General features: G+C 49.4%; 1 protein-coding gene across 50 annotated transcripts in view; it reads right to left on the bottom strand.

Moving 5' to 3' along the window:
• EPB41L1 (erythrocyte membrane protein band 4.1 like 1) overlaps positions 1 to 18,370 on the bottom strand; it is a 140,160-nt gene that overhangs the window by 43,554 nt on the left and 78,236 nt on the right. For all 50 annotated transcript variants that reach the window (XM_077951651.1, XM_077951654.1, XM_077951682.1 and 47 more), the window contains 8 exons: positions 15,385 to 15,575; positions 13,631 to 13,795; positions 11,306 to 11,410; positions 10,693 to 10,735; positions 7,054 to 7,129; positions 4,157 to 4,375; positions 1,735 to 1,822; positions 1,001 to 1,153 (listed from right to left, as the gene is read on the bottom strand). In XM_077951651.1, the coding sequence (XP_077807777.1) occupies positions 1,001 to 1,153; positions 1,735 to 1,822; positions 4,157 to 4,375; positions 7,054 to 7,129; positions 10,693 to 10,735; positions 11,306 to 11,410; positions 13,631 to 13,795; positions 15,385 to 15,561 (1,026 nt within the window). In that variant the 5' untranslated portion in view covers positions 15,562 to 15,575. The remainder of the gene's footprint in view (positions 1 to 1,000; positions 1,154 to 1,734; positions 1,823 to 4,156; positions 4,376 to 7,053; positions 7,130 to 10,692; positions 10,736 to 11,305; positions 11,411 to 13,630; positions 13,796 to 15,384; positions 15,576 to 18,370) is intronic.

The following is an 18,370-nucleotide window of genomic DNA, read 5'->3' as shown; positions in this document are numbered from 1 at the left end:
ATAGGCGAAAGATGGGGGCTGCTGGAGGCAGGTGTGACAGAGAGGAAGAGAAGCAGATGTTACGACCAAATGGGCTTTTTGATGGGTGAGATGTGGGGAATTGAAGGAAAAGAGTTGCAGACATATACATGTTTGCATTTGTGTGTGTTGTGTGTATAGTCCAGTCTGTGTATCTTAGAATGTGTATAAACTTCCATACTTACAACATGTAAGTAAATACATGAACTTTACACAGACATGTATTCATTTATCTGTGTGACCTGAATGTATGTGGTTATACTTCTTCTTCTGTTTTTATTTTTCCCTCCCTTTTTTTTGAGACAGAGTCTTGCTCGCCCAGGCTGGAGTACCGTGCCAGCTAATTTTGTATTTTTAGTACAGATGGGGTTTCACCATGTTGGCCAGGCTGGTCTCGAACTTCTGACCGCATGTGATCCACCCACCTCGACCTTCTAAAGTGCTGGGATTACAGGCGTGAGCCACCGCACCTGGCCGTATGTGGTGATACTTTTATTTTTTATTTTTATTTATTTATTTATTTTTTGAGACAGAGTCTCACTCTGTCACCCAGGCTGGAGTGCAGTGGTGCGATTTCAGCCCACTGCAAGCTCTGCCTCCCGGGTTCACGCCATTCTCCTGCCTCAGCCTCCCAAGTAGCTGGGACTACAGGCACCCGCCAGCATGCCCAGCTAATTTTTTTTTTATTTTTTAGTAGAGATGGGGTTTCACCGTGTTAACCAGGGTGGTCTTGATCTCCTGACCTTGTGATCCACCCATCTCGGCCTCCCAAAGTGTTGGGATTACAGGCGTGAGCCACCACGCCCGGCCAGTTATAATTTTATTTAGGCTCTTCTCTCTCTCTCACTCTCTCTCTCTCTCCGTGTGTGTGTGTGTGTGTGTGTGTGTGTGTGTGTGTGTTGGCAGCCCAGGCTCGGCTGCCGGGGTTCACTCCTTTCTAGTTGATTCTGGTGAGGAGGAGGGTTTCCCAAGGCAGGCTCACCTCCCCAGGCCGGATCTTGATATAGAAGTTACTCCTTTTGTAGGAGATCTTGAGGATCTTGGGCCAGGCAAAACGGTTGATTCTCAGCCGGTCCCGGTAGATAAGCAGGCCATTGGCACAGACACCTAACATAATGTCGATGCCCTCAGAGTCCTGCATGAGAAGAGACCATGGAATGGAAGGCCCGGGGTCCATGCCTGGGGACAGCCTGCCACCCACCCCGAACACACCGCCCTGTGCGCTGCTTGTAATGAGCTCTCAGGAGCAGGGTTAGAGCCTCCACGCTGGAGTCCCACTGACCAATCCCTCCCATTGTCATTCAGTCATTCACTCTTCCATTTAGGTATTTATTCACCCACTCACTTGTCTGATCATTTGCTCTGTCAATCACTCAATCATACATTCACCCAGCAAATTTTAGTGGCACACACTTGGTGCCAGGCTATGTGCCAGGTGCTAGGAATACAGAAATAAACTAAGGCCTACATCTTTCCCTCACAATGCTCCCAGTCTAGCGGGGGCTCAAACAGGTTCATAAATAAAATACATGGAGAAAAGGATACAGATCATGAGAAAATAAAAGGTTATGGAACTTCGAGGAATGAGAATGAGAACAGAAAAGGTTTCAAGTTGGAGGTAACACAGTGTCTGGCACACCAAGCCCTAGGGAAAAGCCTGATAGTTCTTTGGGGGCACCACCCAGACACTAGGGGAACCCAGGAAGCTGGTGGTACCTTGGCATGGTGCAGGTCTACTCCATACATGGAAAGCTTCTTGGCGTTCTCTAAGAAGTGGATTTCTGCTTCTCCTGGGGTCATCCCCCTTAGGGAAAGAAAGTGATCACAGGTGACCAAGGGAAAGGCCCAGGCTTGAGTCCTGCTGGCCAAAGGTGGCCACCATCAGAACCCATGATTCTATGAAGTCAAATATGCTGAGCCTCACCCTAATCCTTTCCCTCTGTCCTCAGAGCAGGAGGGTATACCCCAACTCCCACTTCAGCCCACCCAACCCCCATCTTCTGCCAAAGCTCAAGTCCAGTCTTGTTAGTCCAGGGAGCACACAAGGGCTGAGCTGGGAGTCAGGATTTTTGCCTCATTCTGCCACTGAATTGACTGTGAGCTATAAATTCTACTTTTCCATGACCGTAAAACCATTGTTAAGGACACTGTTCATTATAACCACCCAGGGGCTCCTAAATTATTACCCACATGGGATATTTCTTGCAGAATTCAGTATCAGAAGCCACTTAATCTCTCCTAAGGAACAGGTGCACATTCTCCTTTCCAAAAAGAAGAGTTATGTAATTAATCAAGTTCCTTCTTTGCTTTTGCTGCCAGGAAACTTGGACTACATTTTATACTTAGTCAGAGCAAACATTTATTGAGTACTATGTGCTGGTTACTGTTCTAAGTACTTTACACGTATTAACTCACTGAATCCTCATAACAACTCTGTAAGATAGGTATTATTCTTCTTCTCATTTTACAGATGAGAAAACCGGCACAGAGACGTTAAGTAACTTGTCCAAGGCCACACTGCTATGAAGGAGAAGAGTCAGGATTTGTGTGACTTCAGAGTTTATGCTCCTAATCACTTCATTACAGGGCTTGTATATCCTCCAGGCCTCAGTTTCCTGTGACCTGTCTACTTCTGGGCTGCTGTGTGGGATACCTGGACATGAGATGTCAGTGTGCTTTAGGTCCAAAGAGCTGTAGGCACAGCCGTTAGTATTTCTCCAGCCCACATTGATCTGAACATCGTTCTCTGTATTATTATGACTCTTGCAAATCCTAAGATGTCTTACTATCTAGGACAGGGATGACAAATAGATGGCAGGCAGCCCACTACTCCCTGTTCCTATGCCCAGGTGGACACTGCTTACCTGGGCATTGTAAGGAATCAGTATCCTACTCAACACAACATCACAGCAGTCACTATTAACCAAGCAGAGTTAATGTGCGATTCTCAGAGACAGCATTTGCCACCCTTGACCTAGCATTCATCACATCCCAGCAGGCTCTTCCCCACGTACACGATCACTCCACATCTGGCCCTGGCCCTCCTCTCCAGATGAAGCCCACAGAACAAGAGCCTCCTAATTCCCTCCATCCTCAATAGTAATGAGACAATATCACCATACTCCTTTTGCTGGGTGCAGCACTTTAAAGTTTATAATGCACCTTCACATTATTAATTATACTGAGTCCCCATAACAATCCTGGACTTACAGTCCTGAATAGTTCCAGCTTAAAAGGACCCTACAAATCATTTCGTTCTGAGGGTTCCTCTCTAGGGGAACCTGTACAGAAGCAATGGCGAAGTGGAGTATCTGGGTTGTTACAATGACTGAGAAGGTGTTATGGGCATTTACTGGGTCCCAGGGATGCTGAACATTCTGCACAATGAATTCTCCTGCCCCAAATGCCAATAGTTGAGAGACACTGATAATCTAACTTCGTGCATATGCAGGTGAAAAATTGGGCTTAGAGAGGTTAAATAACCAGCCTATAGTCACACTAGTTAATTATCATCCAACTGCTGGAACAAGGTACTTTCCCCTGCATGATCAACTATTCAACTCCTTGATCCACAGACAGCAACACTAACAGCCAACATGCAGTGTGCCTTTAATATGTGCTATTTAGGCTTCCCAACAATCCTACAAGGTGGGGTTTAACAGCATCCACCTTGAACAGATGAGGAAACCAAAGCATAGGAAGTGAAATGACCTTCCTGAGATCTCCTGGTTAGAAAGTGGCAGAGCCAGTATAGGAACCCTAGCAGGCTGGCTTTTGGGTCCAAACTTTTGAACTCCACACCAAGATCTAGACACCAGGACACTTACTTAGAGACACAGTAGCGATTATTATCTCTAGCTGGCAGATAAACTGATTTTCAGAGGCCAAGGACAGGGAACTATCATACCTATAGAGGAGTTTAAGAAACTTGGGTCCCAAAAGGTCATCAAGGCCACACAGCCAGTCACTACCATTCCTATTTACAGAGATGATTTGCTCTCAGATATACCTCAAGTTAGGGGCAGAGCCAGGTGGGGTACAAACAGCACAGTATGCGGCGGCCTAGGACATTCAGGCCTGCAAGGAAGGCTCCCACTGGCCAAGGAGCCACAGAAGGCCCTGGCTGGCACCCTCTTACCTGTATGTCTTATGCAGCTCCATGATCCTCTCCTCCAGCTCCCGGGTCTGGTTAGGGGCGAAGCGGAGCTCGCTGACATAGTTGCCCACATGCTCCTCAGCATCATAGTCGCCCAGCTCAGCTTGCACGGCATAGGAGCCCAGTAGGGCATGCGTGACAAAGGAGCAGGGCAGCCGGCCCGTGATGATGTCTGCCCGCAGCTGCAGGCACAGGTAGTATCTGGAGATAGGGGAGAGCCAGCATGGGCACAGGGCCCTACTCCTCCCTAGATACCCCAAACACAGCTGTCCATCAGAGCCAAACAGAACACAGCTCAGCAGAAAAGGATGTTTGTAGACACTGGCGCTTCATATGTTGACAATCTGGGTATGTCTCGTGAGATGGTTTTGCAACATTTCACATGACTTTAAGCATTTTTGTGCATTTCTAAATTTGAGGGATTTGTTTTCTATTATGAGAGCATTTTCAATTTCTAACTCAATTTCAAGCTAAATAGGACTACTTTGCTGGTTTGGCCATTACAAAATGTCATGTAGTTTTAATTATACAAGTAATATACTGTATTCATATTGAGGAAAAAATGCACACTTTAGAGGTGACTCTAAATTTCCTCTTGATGACCAGAAATGCATGTGGTTTTGATTTATGGGTGTTTCTTACCTGTAAATGGCATCAAATGCTGCCTCTGATTCTAACAGCTCACTTTTTCATACCCAGGCCTTAGAGCCCTCCCATGTCAGCACATGTGACTCTGCCCCATTCATTTTAACTTCCACACTGTATTCCATTGCCTGGATGAACTTGCTTGCCAATGCTTTCCCAAAACTTTCTTATTTTGCTTCCAGCTCTAAGTAAATTGTCTGAAAACAAATTGGTTTAAAGGAACATTTCCAACTACCAGGCCATGATTTTTTATAACTTTTATGCATACTTGGACGATTTTACAATTTTAGAACCATTTAAAACCATTTTTATTGCTTTTTTGGTTACTATGTATTAAAAAAAAATGTTTCATTTTTAGCCAGTGATGCCTCCCTGTCCATTTTTGTTATGTTTCACCATTATTTTTCAATTGCTATTTCTTTTTTCTTTTCTTTTTTTTTTTTTGAGATGGAGTCTCACTCTGTCACCCAGGCTGGAGTGCGGTGCCGCGATCTCAGCTCACTGCAACCTCCGCCTCCCAGGTTCAAGCGATTCTCCTGCCTCAGCCTCCTGAGTAGCTGGGATTACAGCCACGTGCCCCACGCCCAGCTAATTTTTGTATTTTTGGTGGAGACAGGGTTTTGCCATGTTGCCCAGACTGGTCTCAAACTCCTGGTCTCAAGGAATCTTCCTGCCATTGTCTCCCAAAGTGCTGGGATTACAGGTGTGAGCCACCACATCTGGCCTTTTTTCTTTTAAGTGCCTTTTACTTAATATAATTCTTACTACTCTGTGACATTATTTCACAGTCAGAACTGAAGTCCTGGCAAAAAGTATGTGCAACCTCAGTGTGCGCCCAGGGCCAAGGCATAGACTCAGAATCAGTAGCAGCTCAAACATCACTGGCACCAAGTACAGGCTTATGGGCATTCTATTCAAAAGTCTCAAAATTCAGAAATCACTGCCAAATATTCTGACCAATCTTTCATTTCAATCAATTTGTCATTTTGACCAGTTTATTTCGGGCCTAACTATTTTTGGCGAAATCAGCTGCTATAGCACCCATCTCCTAGGGCCATCTGTGCTAGGCAGGCCTAACTTCCTTCCTGGTTTCCCTGGAAGCACAGTGCCCAGGGTCTGGCACAAACAGGAGAAGTATCAGTAGGTAAGACCAGGGGGATGGAAGCTGTGCTGGCCTAACCCACACAGTCCACTTGGGAATGGAGTTTCAGATCTTGATGCTGCCACATTAGCCCGCACCTGACCTCAGGGCTCAGAACTAAGACTAATGACGCCAAAGCCCAGGCCTGATCTGTTCCAGGAACATCTGTCTTATCTCCCAAGGCCAGAGTCAGCATCTTGACCTTGGTCGATGGCCTGGCAAACAGGCAATCGACATGAAAGTGAAGGAGGGACCCAGTGGGAGAGAGGGGCCGGCTTAGGAGCCCCTTCCCTGCTATAGGGGAACTCCAAGCCCATATCTTCTGTTGGGAGTAAAAGGCCCATCACCTGAATGACACAGCCCCAGGATATCATGAAGTAAGACTACCTCTTTGGAAAGGGCTTAAGAGAAGGGTTTCCCCGTTCTGGTTTCCAGAAATGGGTAACCCCACGGAAGCTCCCATTCCGAAGGATGCTTTGCACTCATTTCTCTGTGGGGAGTCCCAAGCCCCACTTGACTTCCACGTGCCTGACGTGTGCACAGAGTGGCATGCAGACCAAAGTCCCACGTTCAAAGGCATCCTATTCTACTCCCTCCGTATTCCCAATGCTGCAAACTGGTAGCTCACCCAGCACAGCAGCCTTCACATGGGTTTGGTATGTCCCATGCATAGATGGCCCATGCTATGTTGTTTTAAAGTTTGCATTTGTTGCCAACATTTAGGAACTGTGGTTTTTATTCTTTAATCTCTAGGTTCATTCCAACAATCAGGCCCAATTCCTACATGACAGTGATGGCCTGGAGGGGAACAGCAACTGTTTTAGGTGGCTTCTGTCCTCTCTACAAGGGGCCCCACAGCTCCCTGTGATACCTCTTCCTCTGACGTCAAGGGTCAGCTGCCACTGACCACTGTGCTTGCATCACTGTGTTTCTTACAATGAGTCGGCTTCCTGTGTTGATGCTGTCTGCCTGACCTTGGTAGGAGACTGCATTTGCAGCTGCTATCATACACTGCCTGTGTCCCCAGGGCCAGAGGCCCTCATCCGTAGTCCCACACAGCCAGCACACCTGCCTCTCCCTCCACAGCCCTCACCTTGTGATGTCTTCTGTCAGCTGGGCAGGATCAGGTGGGTAGAACTTGACTGTGAAGGCAAAATTCCAGGGGCTACCTGAGAGGAGATGGGAGAAAGATCAGCGAGGCCCTATCACCCCATTGGGTGGTCCAGATGCACCATCCTATGGGCAGTTTTTCAAAGTCTTCTCCTATCTGTAATCTCAGGACAATCCAATCAGGAAGGCTGGAACATTACTCCCATTTGACAGATTAGCAAACTGAGGCCCAGGTTAAGAGACTTGTGAGCTAGCAGTAGGAAGGAAGGTAGAAAGAAAGAAAGAAAACTGACGCTGCATGCCAGACACACTGTTAATTACTTTACAAACATTACTTCAGTAAACCTCACCACAACCCCATAAGTAAGTCCTATGATTAGCTCCATTTTATAGATGAAGACACTGAGGCCCAGGCAGTAAAGCAGTCAGCCCAAGGTCACCCTACTTGGAAGCGGCAATGCTGGGGTTCAAACCCAGGCCATCTGGCTCCTTGGTCTATACCCTAGTCTGGGTCATCGTATGTCAATGATAAGAAAAAAGGCTAAATAATACCACATTAAACAGGTTTCTTAAATTTGGACTTGTCAGAGCCCTCACCCTGCTACTGTGCATTGCAGCTCTCTGAAGGGAACATGCATTCAAGAATTTCCAAAAATGGTTTGATCTGTTGTATCCATTTTTTACAGAGCATCCTGCAAGATTAATGTTTCTCAGAACACACATTGGAAAACTCTGCCCTGTATCATGTTGACTCCATCTCAGATGACAGGATTGAATTATAAATAAGATCCAAAAGGCAAATATAATGAGCTAAATGTAACAAAGGGATATTTTAGGGGGATAAATGCTAACCTCCACACTTAGATGTGAAAAACCAATGGTACACATCTAAGAAGATACACAGGAGAATAAAGTCTGAGGTTATAGCTGGAAGCAAGCTCTGCAAGCCCAGAGAAGGGGTAGCCACTTGAGAGGGGATGAAGGCAGGTAGGTATGAGGTACTGGACAAAATTAGCGAAAGTCTACATATCCACAACAATGGTCAGACCACCCCTGGGAATTTCAGGTTTCAGGCCCAAAACGGCCCCTGACAAAGTGAGAAAGTAAGGCCCATCCAGGGCAGGGCTGTGGTCATGGACCGCTGGAGGTCACATCGCCACTACCATCCTTGTCTCTGCGGTAACCACTATCTGCACCATACAGATGTCACGTCTCAAACTTTTACTAGATGCCAGTCACTGCGCTTGCTAAGAACTTTATGCACATGTATGGGGTTCGATCTTCATAATCATCCTGAAGTTGACTTTCTTTTTTATAGATGAATTCTGAGAGGTTAAGTCACTCTCTCAGGGTCACTCAGCTAGTCAGTGGTAGAAAATGGGGATCCTAACTCTGGCCATCTGGCCCCAGAGCCCAGGCACCTGACCACACCGACTCCTTGGAAAAATCAGCTTCAAGGAATAATAATAGTCTCAGGAATTCCTACCTCAGGAATAATAATGGTAATAATCAATAATAATAATAAATAATAATAGCTAATGCATACTGGGTGCTACTGTGTGCAGGCACCATTCTACATGTAATACTCATTTAATCCTCACAACGTAAATATAAGTACTAGCATTACCCTGCTTTACAGAGGAGGAAACCGAGGCACAGTCAACACCAGAAGCAGATGGAGTTAACATTCAAATCCAGGCAGTCTGGCCTCAGTGTCTATCTGCTTAACTATCACACCAGATTGCCTCAGGGAAGCAAGAAGAAAACAGCTACTGAGCACCTACTATGTGCTTGGTGCTGTCCATACATATGTCATTGAACTGTCATCCCTACTTCATGAGGCAGGAACTACTAATCCACTGGCCAAGGAGAAGCAGGGACCCAGAGAGGTGGAGAGCTTGCCCCAGGTGCCCTACTTTGCCCTACCTTGCCCCAGGTGCACTGAGGTTTGGGAGGAGATACACCCAACTCTGAAGCCCAGGCCACAAGGACCAATGGCGCCACTTTCAGAAGGCTGAGGTGCTGACACAGAGGGCAAAAAATTGCTCTACTGGGGCACCAGAAGGTAGGATGAGGATGAATGGCTGGAAGTTACAGGGGTAGAGGCAGAGACTGTGGCTCTCCTGGATAAGGTGCTTACTAGGGATCAAGACTATTACTCGATGACTTGGGATGGCTACAAGGAGTGACATCCACCAGGCCTGGGCTGTGCTGGCAGGGGCTGCAGGCCACCTTTGGGAGTGATGCTGAGACCTGACCATTTGGTCCAGCCGCGTGTCTTTCCCAAGCTCCTGGTCCTGACCAAACACCACACACTCGGCTGCCTGTATCTATCTGTTCCAATCTCTTTAGTCATGAGACATAGGCCTCCCAGCCAGGCTGGGGCTCCTGGGGGACAGCCTGAAGCCCAGGCGGAGGATCTGTCAGCCCCCCGAGGACTGCGCTCTGTCTGTGTGCCTGCCTCTTTGTCTCCAACTGACAGAACCTACAGGAAGAATTCCTCGAGCCCCCTCCTGCAGAGTCAGCTGGCATCCCAGGGCCCAGCTGCCCGCTGTCATGGCAACAGGCTCAGCTACAGCTTTCCAGCCAGGGGACCAGGGAGTTCAGGAGAGACCAACCACAGCCAAGGGGGAGGGGCCCTGGGTGGAGGCATCTCCACCTCGAGGCCCCAGGTCTCCAACTGCTCAGGCTGCCTTGCTGGGGCCCCCTACCTCCCACTTCTGCCATTTGGGAGCCGCCCCATCCCTCCCAACATGCTTTCTCTAGACCAGAAAGGACAGGTTGTTGGCCTGCTCATCTGCCTTCACCCCAGGCCTTGAAAATAGCACAGGACGGTGTTGGAAGACCAGGACTCAAGACCTGGCTCAGCCAACATTTGGCTCTGTGACCTTAGGTAATAACTGCCTCTCTCTGGGCCTCTGAGAAAAGGGTCGTTGCTTACTGAAGTCTGCACCATTCCTGGACAGAAGGGTGGCTGTTTCCAGCCCATCTGCTTGTCCTTTGTCCTAGACGGCTCTGCAGGTCCCTTCTAGAGCTGACGTCCTGAATGTATTTATGATTCCTCTGCTAACTTGCTGTGTGACTCTGCACAGTCGTTTCTCTTCTCTGGGCCTTAGACTTGTCCTTCCCGCTCTGGCTTCTCCCAAGATCTGCCATGTGGAGTACATGGACTCATGGATCTGAATGCACTTTCTTTTTTTGTTGTTGTTGTTTTCTTTTTTTGAGATGAAGTTTTGCTCTGTTGCCCAGGCTGGAGTGCAGTGGTGTGATCTCAGCTCACTGCAACCTCTGCCTCCTGGGTTCAAGAGAATCGCCTGAGGCAGTCCCAGTGCCTCAGCCTCCCAAGTAGCTGGGATTACAAGCACTTGCCACCAAGCCCAGCTAATTTTTGTATTTTTTTTAGTAGAGACAGGCTTTTCCCATGTTGGCCAGGATGGTCTCAAACTCCTCACCTCAAGTGATCTGCCCGCCTCAGCCTCCCAAAGCACTGGGATTACAGGCGTGAACCACAGCGCCCAGCCTGAATGCACTTTCCAAAGGAGGAGAGAGCAGTACAAGGGAGGTTCTCATGGCCTGGAATCCCCTCACCCATTCACCTCCCCAACCACAGCAAGCCACTCACTCCGGATCTGCTTCTTGATCTCCTTGGAGGGGTCCAGCCAGTTCTGAAAGAAAAGACAGAGATCTTCAGAGGGAAGATGCAAGAAAGAACCTGACTGGGCTGGGAGAAATATCTTGAAATGGCGGGTCAGCAGCCCCTTGTGGGCAACGCCCTTCCTTGGCTAAGCCTCCTGGTCCCTTTTTCCTGGGTCTAAGGGGTGAGGGGAATGGGGCCAGGATTCACTACCAGGCTTGGACCCAGTGTCCCGGAGCTGCCACTGCCCTGAGGCAGTTCCAGTGAGCAGGTGATACAGCTGCAATGGGACTGGCAGGAAGGAGGAAATTCAGAGTCTCCCAAGGATGGGGGAGAGGCTCTGGCAGGGAGCTCCTAAGCTCCCCCAGCAACTCTAGCAGCCAGACCAGGGCTCTTCAAATTCCCACCTGGGGGTGACCTGTATGTCACCAAGAAATGGCTGAGACAGGGAACTGCGGGTAGATAGGGCTGGCTGAACCTTGGGGACATGCAAACAGAAGACGCTTAGTGATCTGAGCACTAATGGAAGCCATGGGGGGTGGCCAGGATTACAGGGGCCTAACGGAAGTGCAGGTCCCACCCTGCTCCCTAGTCCAGGTACCTTCTGACTGTCGGCATCACAGAAGGTCAGGCCGAAGTAGTCCTTCTCTAGGAGGTTGAGGTGTTCACAGACCAGGTCAAACAGCACCTGACCCCGGCCATGTTTCTGAGGAGGGAAGCAGAGTAGCTGTGAGGCTGAAGTATACCCCGGGGCGAGGCTGGGAGATACCCTAGGCTCCACCAGGACAACTCAAAAACCCCAAGGGCCTTTTGGCATCTGGACAGGAATGCAGCACTCCTGCCACCCACCTGGCTCTGCCCTCTGAGTCCTAAGGGGGTGACAACAATGGCCAGCTCCTTGATGGCCTTCTTCCAAGTTCTGGTGGGGGTTTCTGGACCTTCAGCTTGCTTGGGGAGAAGCTGAAGTGGAAGGCTTAGGAAGTGACGGCTTTCTCCTTCCTTTTTAGTGATTAAGAGAAGGAGGCTAACTTAGACTGAAGGAGCAGAAAACCAAGTCCTAAGCTTTAGGTGTGACAGGAAGAGAAGAAGCCCCTGGAATATAACAGAAGCGGGCAGGGGGAGAAGGGGAGGGCTTGGGACTCAGGGTCATAGTGTGACCCTCCTTTCCCTGAGTGAAATCCAGGGCAGCCCAGGCTAGCCCACCACTCCCTTCCCCACAGCCAGTGAGGTTTCACAGAGGCTCATGGGGCCTCCATCAGCTTCTGCTGGAAGAACCATTGTTAGGGCCGGACAGGTTCCTCCCGCTCCTGTAGAGCTAGGCTTGGGCCTCTCTGAAACACCATTCAAAATGACAAAGCCAAGAACCTGACTGGGTGCACTCCAAACCCACAGGGGTAAAGATGAGCACCAATAAGGGGATCACAGGGCAGGGGAACAGAGGCAGTCACCACCCAAAGAAGCAGGGACTCTAGAGAGGGAGTGAGGCCCCTGTAAGGTCTGGTTGGGCCCTCAGGACCAAGCCTGACGAAGAATTCCTGAATCTGGAGATCATCAGAGAGAGAGGACCTGGCCTCAGTCAAACGCTTTATGCACTTCTAGGACAGGCAGAAATGGCATCTTGGGGACCATCACGGTAGGAGAGAGGACATAGAAGATAGCCCTTTCCTTTGTCCCAGGAACAGGGAAGGTGAAATCTTTCTATAGACAAAATACATACACAGTCAGGTGCAGTGGCTCATGCCTGTAATCCCAGCACTTTGGGAGGCCAAGGCAGGCAGACCACTTAAGGCCAGGAGTTTGAGACCAGCCTGGGCAACATGGTGAAACCCTGTCTCTATTAAAAATACAAAAATTAGCTGGGTGTGGTGGTGGGCACCTGTAATCCCAGCTATTCAGGAGGCTGAAGCAGGAGAACTGCTTGAATCTGGGAGGTGGAGGTCGCAGTGAGCCGAGATTGCATCACTGCACTCCAGCCTGGGCAACAGAGCAAGACTCTGTCTCAACAAAAAAAGAAAAAAAAGAAAAAAAAAAAGAAAAAAGAAAAAATACATACACATAAAAACAAAACAAAACCCTGTAGAGAAGAGGGACTCAGCCTCCCAGGACTCAGGAGTAAGTCACATCCCTAAAACCAGGGCATTGGGGAGAAAAGGGGGCAGCTCCTATAAATCTTAGTAGCAAGGACACCCTCTGAGCTCTTTGACACATGCGGAGAAGGGCCAGGAATGCTGCCTAGGCAGGGGTAGAACCTCTAAGGGCTCACAGAGGGGGCAAGCAAGAGCTCAGAATTAGGGCAAGAGTCAGAACCTATACAGGAAAAGGAGACCTAAATGTGAGGCCAGGAGGGCCAACCCCAGAAGGAGGCATCTGCTGTGTCACCACCATGGGGCAAGGTTTCTACACGGCCTGGGTGACATCCTCCCAGTGAGCCGCCTCCCTGTGATGGGGTGATGGGCTTGCTATAGAACCCTCAGGTGACTAGTTTGTCCTGGAGACTTGAGATGGTACCCTGGACAGGGATATTCACTAGGAAAGGAGGAGCCCTCTCTCCACCCAGTATATAAAAATGATTTAATTTAAATGTCAGTCTCTCCTGGGTGAATAGGGGAGCCCAGTTCCCAGGTCTACTGTTTGTAGATCAGCCCTTACATGGTGGCATCCTTGCCAAGGTATAGTCACCCTGTAAAATCTTCCCGTGGTGCCAGCCCTGTACCTCGTCTAATTCTATTTGCAACCATAACCACTCTCTCCAGGCTTTGGTGCCACCATCTGTACAAAGGAGCTCCGAGCCAGGTCATCTCTCTGGATGCTGTGGCCGGTCCAGGACTCCTCTGGTTTGGCCCAGGCTGGGTACACACAGGAGCCTGCCCTGGACCTGAGGCTGGCCAACCGGGGACGGGACATATGGCACGCAGTGCTCCCCTACCTCCACCTCACACTCATACTCCGAGGCATCAAGCAGAGTGACCCGGCAGATGGCACTCTTGTATTTCTTGGCAATCTTCTGGGGTGATTTCTGGGCCTTGCTGGGCGTGGTCCTCTCTGACAGGCCATCGGCCTCACTGTAGTCCTTCTCCTCCATGTCTAGGCTCTGCAAGACCAAGCAAGGGAACAGTTTGCTCAGTGAGTTTTAAGCCATGGCCTTTCATATAAGGAAGAAGCAATATGGAGGCATCTGGGGCCAAGACAAGCCCCTGAATGAGAGTCGCTGCCGTCTGAGACTCACAGGGCAACTAGGGTCTACGGCTGGTGTGTGCAGAAGGAGAGCCAGGGCTTCCATGCACAATGGGTGGCCTCGTGTGAGGGGTCCCCATCTTCCCTGCAGGCTACTGCTGCCATAGGCATCCTCTGAGGCAGGAGCATCCCATGAAACCAAAGCCAGTGGCCAGAGCTGCCCTGTCTCCCTAGAGCAGCGCGTGACTCAGCATAGCATCCATCTGGTCTCCTTCTTTTCGTCTGTCACTGGATCTAGCAGGAGTCTGGGAGCTGTGGACTGAGTTAAAGGAGAGGAGAAAGGCTGGAGACCCGCCCCCGCCCCGCCCCCTGCCCCAGGCCCTAACTCCACTGCTGATGCCCTCAGTGATCTTGGCCAAGTCCCTGCCACCTCCAGGCCTGTCGTGAATTAAGGAAGGTGTTAATTAGATGATGAGGTGAATCTGTTGTAGCTTTAGGGGCTAGCCAAGCTAGAACATGGGGCTAGCCAAGCTAGAACAGACAGGTTCAGGGGTAGGAAAATAAATGGAAAGAACTCAGGCTTCAAAATCAGATCTAGATTTGACTTCACCTCTGTTACTTTATGGCAGTGTGACTTTGGATAACTCACTTTATCCTGCTGGTGCTCAGTTTCCCCAAGTGTAAAATGGGGGAGTTAGTATCTACCCTCTTTAGTTTGAGAGAATAAAATTTAAAAATGACCACAATGGGCCAAGCATGGTGGCTCACACCTGTAATCCCAGCACTTTGGGAGGCCAAGGTGGGAGGATCACTTGAGCCCAGGAGTTCGAGACCAGCCTAGGCAGCATAGCAAGACCTCATCTCTACTGAAAGTTAAAAAAAAAAAAAATATATGGCCAGGCACAGTGGATCACACCTGTAATCCCAGCACTTTGGGAGGCCGAGGCAGGTGGATTACCTGAGCTCAGGAGTTTGAGACCAGCCTGGCCAATATGGTGAGACCCTGTCTCTACTAAAAATACAAAAATTAGCCAGGCATGGTGGTGCATGTCTGTAATCCCAGTTACTAAGGAGGCTGAGGCAGGAGAATTGCTTGAACCTGGGCAGCAGAGGTCGCAGTGAACCAAGAGTACAGTGGCACCACTGCATTCCAGCCTGGGTGACAGGGCGAGACTCCAACTCAAAAAAAAAAAGAAAGTGAAAACAATTAGCTAGGTGTGGTGGTGCACACCTGTTGTCCCTGCTACTCAGGAGGCTGAGGCGGGAGGACTGCTTGAGCCCGGGAAATTGAGGCTGCACTCCAGCCTAGGCAACAGAGTGAGACCTGCCTCAAAAAGAAAAGAAAATAACTACAATGCTCCCAGCACAGTGCTTGGCATGTAACGGGTCACTAATAAATCTTAGTTTCCTTCTTTCCTCCCTCCTGAAAAAATACTGGGGCCCTAAGAACTGGACCTGGAGGACGGTCTGGGCAGGAAAGGGACGCCCATGCTCTCATGCACACACCTGTTCAGCAGGCCGCGTGTCCTGCTGGGGTGGATGCTTCTCATTGGAGTTGGCCTCTGGGTGGCCGTGGCCTGCAGGGGTCACAGGAGTGGTCACAGCGGCGGCGGCCTCGGGCTGCTGCGGGGCCTCCTCCTGAGCTTTCTTCACCTCAGAGTCGGGGCCTGTCTCTGTTGTCATGGTGACCAGCACGCCTGCATTGGCATGAAGGAGATCATGTGACAGGGAGGGACAGCAATGGTGTGACAGCGAGAGGGGCAGGAACCACACGCGGAGAGAGACAGATGGAGGCAAATGGACAAAGAGTCACAGGGCAAAGGGAGGAGGGAGGGAGAGACAGAGGAAGTGGGGAGGAGGGAGGGTCATGGGAGGTGAGGGGTTAGTGGCCGAGGTCACAGGCACCCCTCCCACCCTGTGTCTGCAGCTCTTCAGGGACTCTAATCTCTGGGCCTTTCGTAGGGATGATGAGTCCTTCCAGGGAGCCCCGCTCTGCCAGGAGCACATGGGGCCGCTGGTGACTGCCTCTAGGCAGGGCCCAAACTAGGCTGTCTCTCCAGCCACCTCACCTGGCACTTGGTAGCCCCTCAGCAAAGCTGGATTCACAGAATTTAACCAAAAGAGCCCTGGGTTCCAGACACTTCCAGTGCTGAAGCTGGACACACCTCTTCATGCCCCAAGCTTCAATAATTCCTGCCCTGCTAACTTCACAGAATAGATCCAAAAAGAGAATGACAGGAAGAAACTTACGGGAAAAAAAAAAAAAAAAAACCGTGCAGCCTTGACGATGTAAAAGTCAAAAGAATAGGCTCAGTCCCCAAGTCGGCCACAAATGTGGCAGTCACTTCACCTCTCTGGGACTCATCCAAAACATGAGCAACGTAGAGAAATGCTCTCTGGGATGAACGATTCTTGTCATTTTCCCCTTTCACCAGTAAATGAGGAGATTTCAGAGAGTTAAGGACCCATTGCCCAGCTATTCTGCTGGAATAAGCAAGTTACAGAGAGAGAAAGAGAGAGAATGGCATGGTCTCATTTTTATATTTGAAAAACAAAACAGGCCAGGTGCAGTGGCTCATGTCTGTAATCCCAGCACTTTGGGAGGCCGGGGAGGGTGGATCACCTGAGGTCAGCAGTTCAAAACAACCTGGCCAACATGGTGAAACCTCGTCTCTACTAAAAATGCAAAAAGTAGCCTGGTATGGTGGTGCACGTCTATAATCCCAGCTACTCAGGAGGCTGAAGCAGGAGAATCACTTGAACCTGGGAGGCAGAGGTTGCAGTGAGCTGAGATTGTACCACTGCACTCCAGCCTGGGCAACAGAGCGAGACTCCTTCTCCAACAAAAAAAAAAAGAAAAAGAAAAACAAAACAGTAACCTCAACAACATATGTTTGTGTTTGCACGCATTTAGTAAAAGCTCTAAAAGGATACTCACCAAATTGTTAAGAGAGGTTGGTAAGGCAGAAGTGGGTAGAGGAAAATGAAAGATCCCTGGGAACAGGGTGACATAAGAGAGAAAACTTCACTTTTCACTTTATATGCTTTGGAACTACTTTTATCTTTTAAAATATACATACGTAGGCTGGGAGCAGTGGCTCATGCCTGTAATCCCAGCACTTTGGGAAGCCGAGGCTGGCGAATCACCTGAGGTCAGGAGTTCGAGACCAGCCTGGCCAACATGGTGAAACCTCATCTCTACTAAAAATACAAAAATTAGCTGGGTGTGGTGATGCATGCCTGTAATCCCAGCTACTTGGGAGGCTGAAGCAGGAGAATCGCTTGAACCCAGGAGGCAGAGGTTTCAGTGAGCCACTGCACTCCAGCCTGGGTGACAGAGCAAGACTCCATCGCAAAAATAATAAATAAATAAATAAAATATACGGATGTACTTTTTTAAACGTACGAGTTGGCTTTTTTAAAATGTAGGGGAGGGGAGGGGCATCAGATGCAACCATTCCTGCCCCCAATCAACAGATCCTCAAAAAAAAGCTTTGAAGCTAAAATCAGGGAAATAGAGAAATGAGCAGGAACCCTCACCCCTGAGTCCAGGCCCTTCCTCTAAATCTATCATATTACATGAGAGTGATTCAAGCTAGACCTGGCAGGCCTTCTCCCCTGCACCATCCTTCATGGGACACCTCTGATAGACAGACAGACAGACAGACAGACACAGCATCCACTCTGGGCTAGCCACGTGCTCCAGGTCCCCTGCCCCACACTTCCTTTTCATTTTTCAGTTTTTCTCCCTGCATCTCAGTGAGCATCAGCCCAGCCCAAAGCCAAGAGCACTGGACAGAAAGCCAGGGACCCTGAGCACCCCACTTAGGCACAGGAGAGCTCTGGGACCGTGAACATCCTCAGTCCCCCACAGAGTGGATAACGGGGGAAAGGCTTTGTATATGGAGGCGTGTAGTACAAATGAGAGGGTTTGTTGTTACTGATGCTACTATTAAGAAGGAAGATGAGGAGGAAGGGAAGGCCTGGGTCCCATCACCTCCTCCCCACACAGAAATGCTTTCCACTCAAGCACACTACTCTGTGCTTTACGGGTATAACTTAAAGCCACAGTTAAATAAAGGCTCTCTGTCACTTACAGGACAATGAGTGCTGACTCCAGGCCAGGATACAAAGCAATGAGAGCTGCTTTAGGGGAGCCCACAGCCTTGGAAGGGTCCACATGATACCTGTGCGCCAGGCTCAGGATCTTTTCTGAGCCTGCACTTAAGGATACTGGTCATAATGCCAGATAAGGCCTATAGGCAAGAACTCTTAAAATAACTGCCTGCTTAATTTTGCTTAAAAAGAAAAAAAGAAAAAGAAAAAAAAAAGCATCCACAGACTCATCTGTGTGTTTTCTGCTGTGAGATGCAGAATCCACACGACCCCTCGTGGGCCCAGGCAGTGGAAGAGACACTTCCACTCTTCCCTCTCCAATGGCCTCAATCTGATTTCAGTTCATACTCCCGGAACTTTTCCTGGGTCTGAGGTT

Source organism: Macaca mulatta, chromosome 10 (assembly GCF_049350105.2).
Source record: "Macaca mulatta isolate MMU2019108-1 chromosome 10, T2T-MMU8v2.0, whole genome shotgun sequence".
NCBI classification, from domain to species: domain Eukaryota; kingdom Metazoa; phylum Chordata; class Mammalia; order Primates; family Cercopithecidae; genus Macaca; species Macaca mulatta.
Note: the sequence above shows the minus strand (reverse complement) of the source record. Positions and strands in the feature narration are given on the sequence as shown.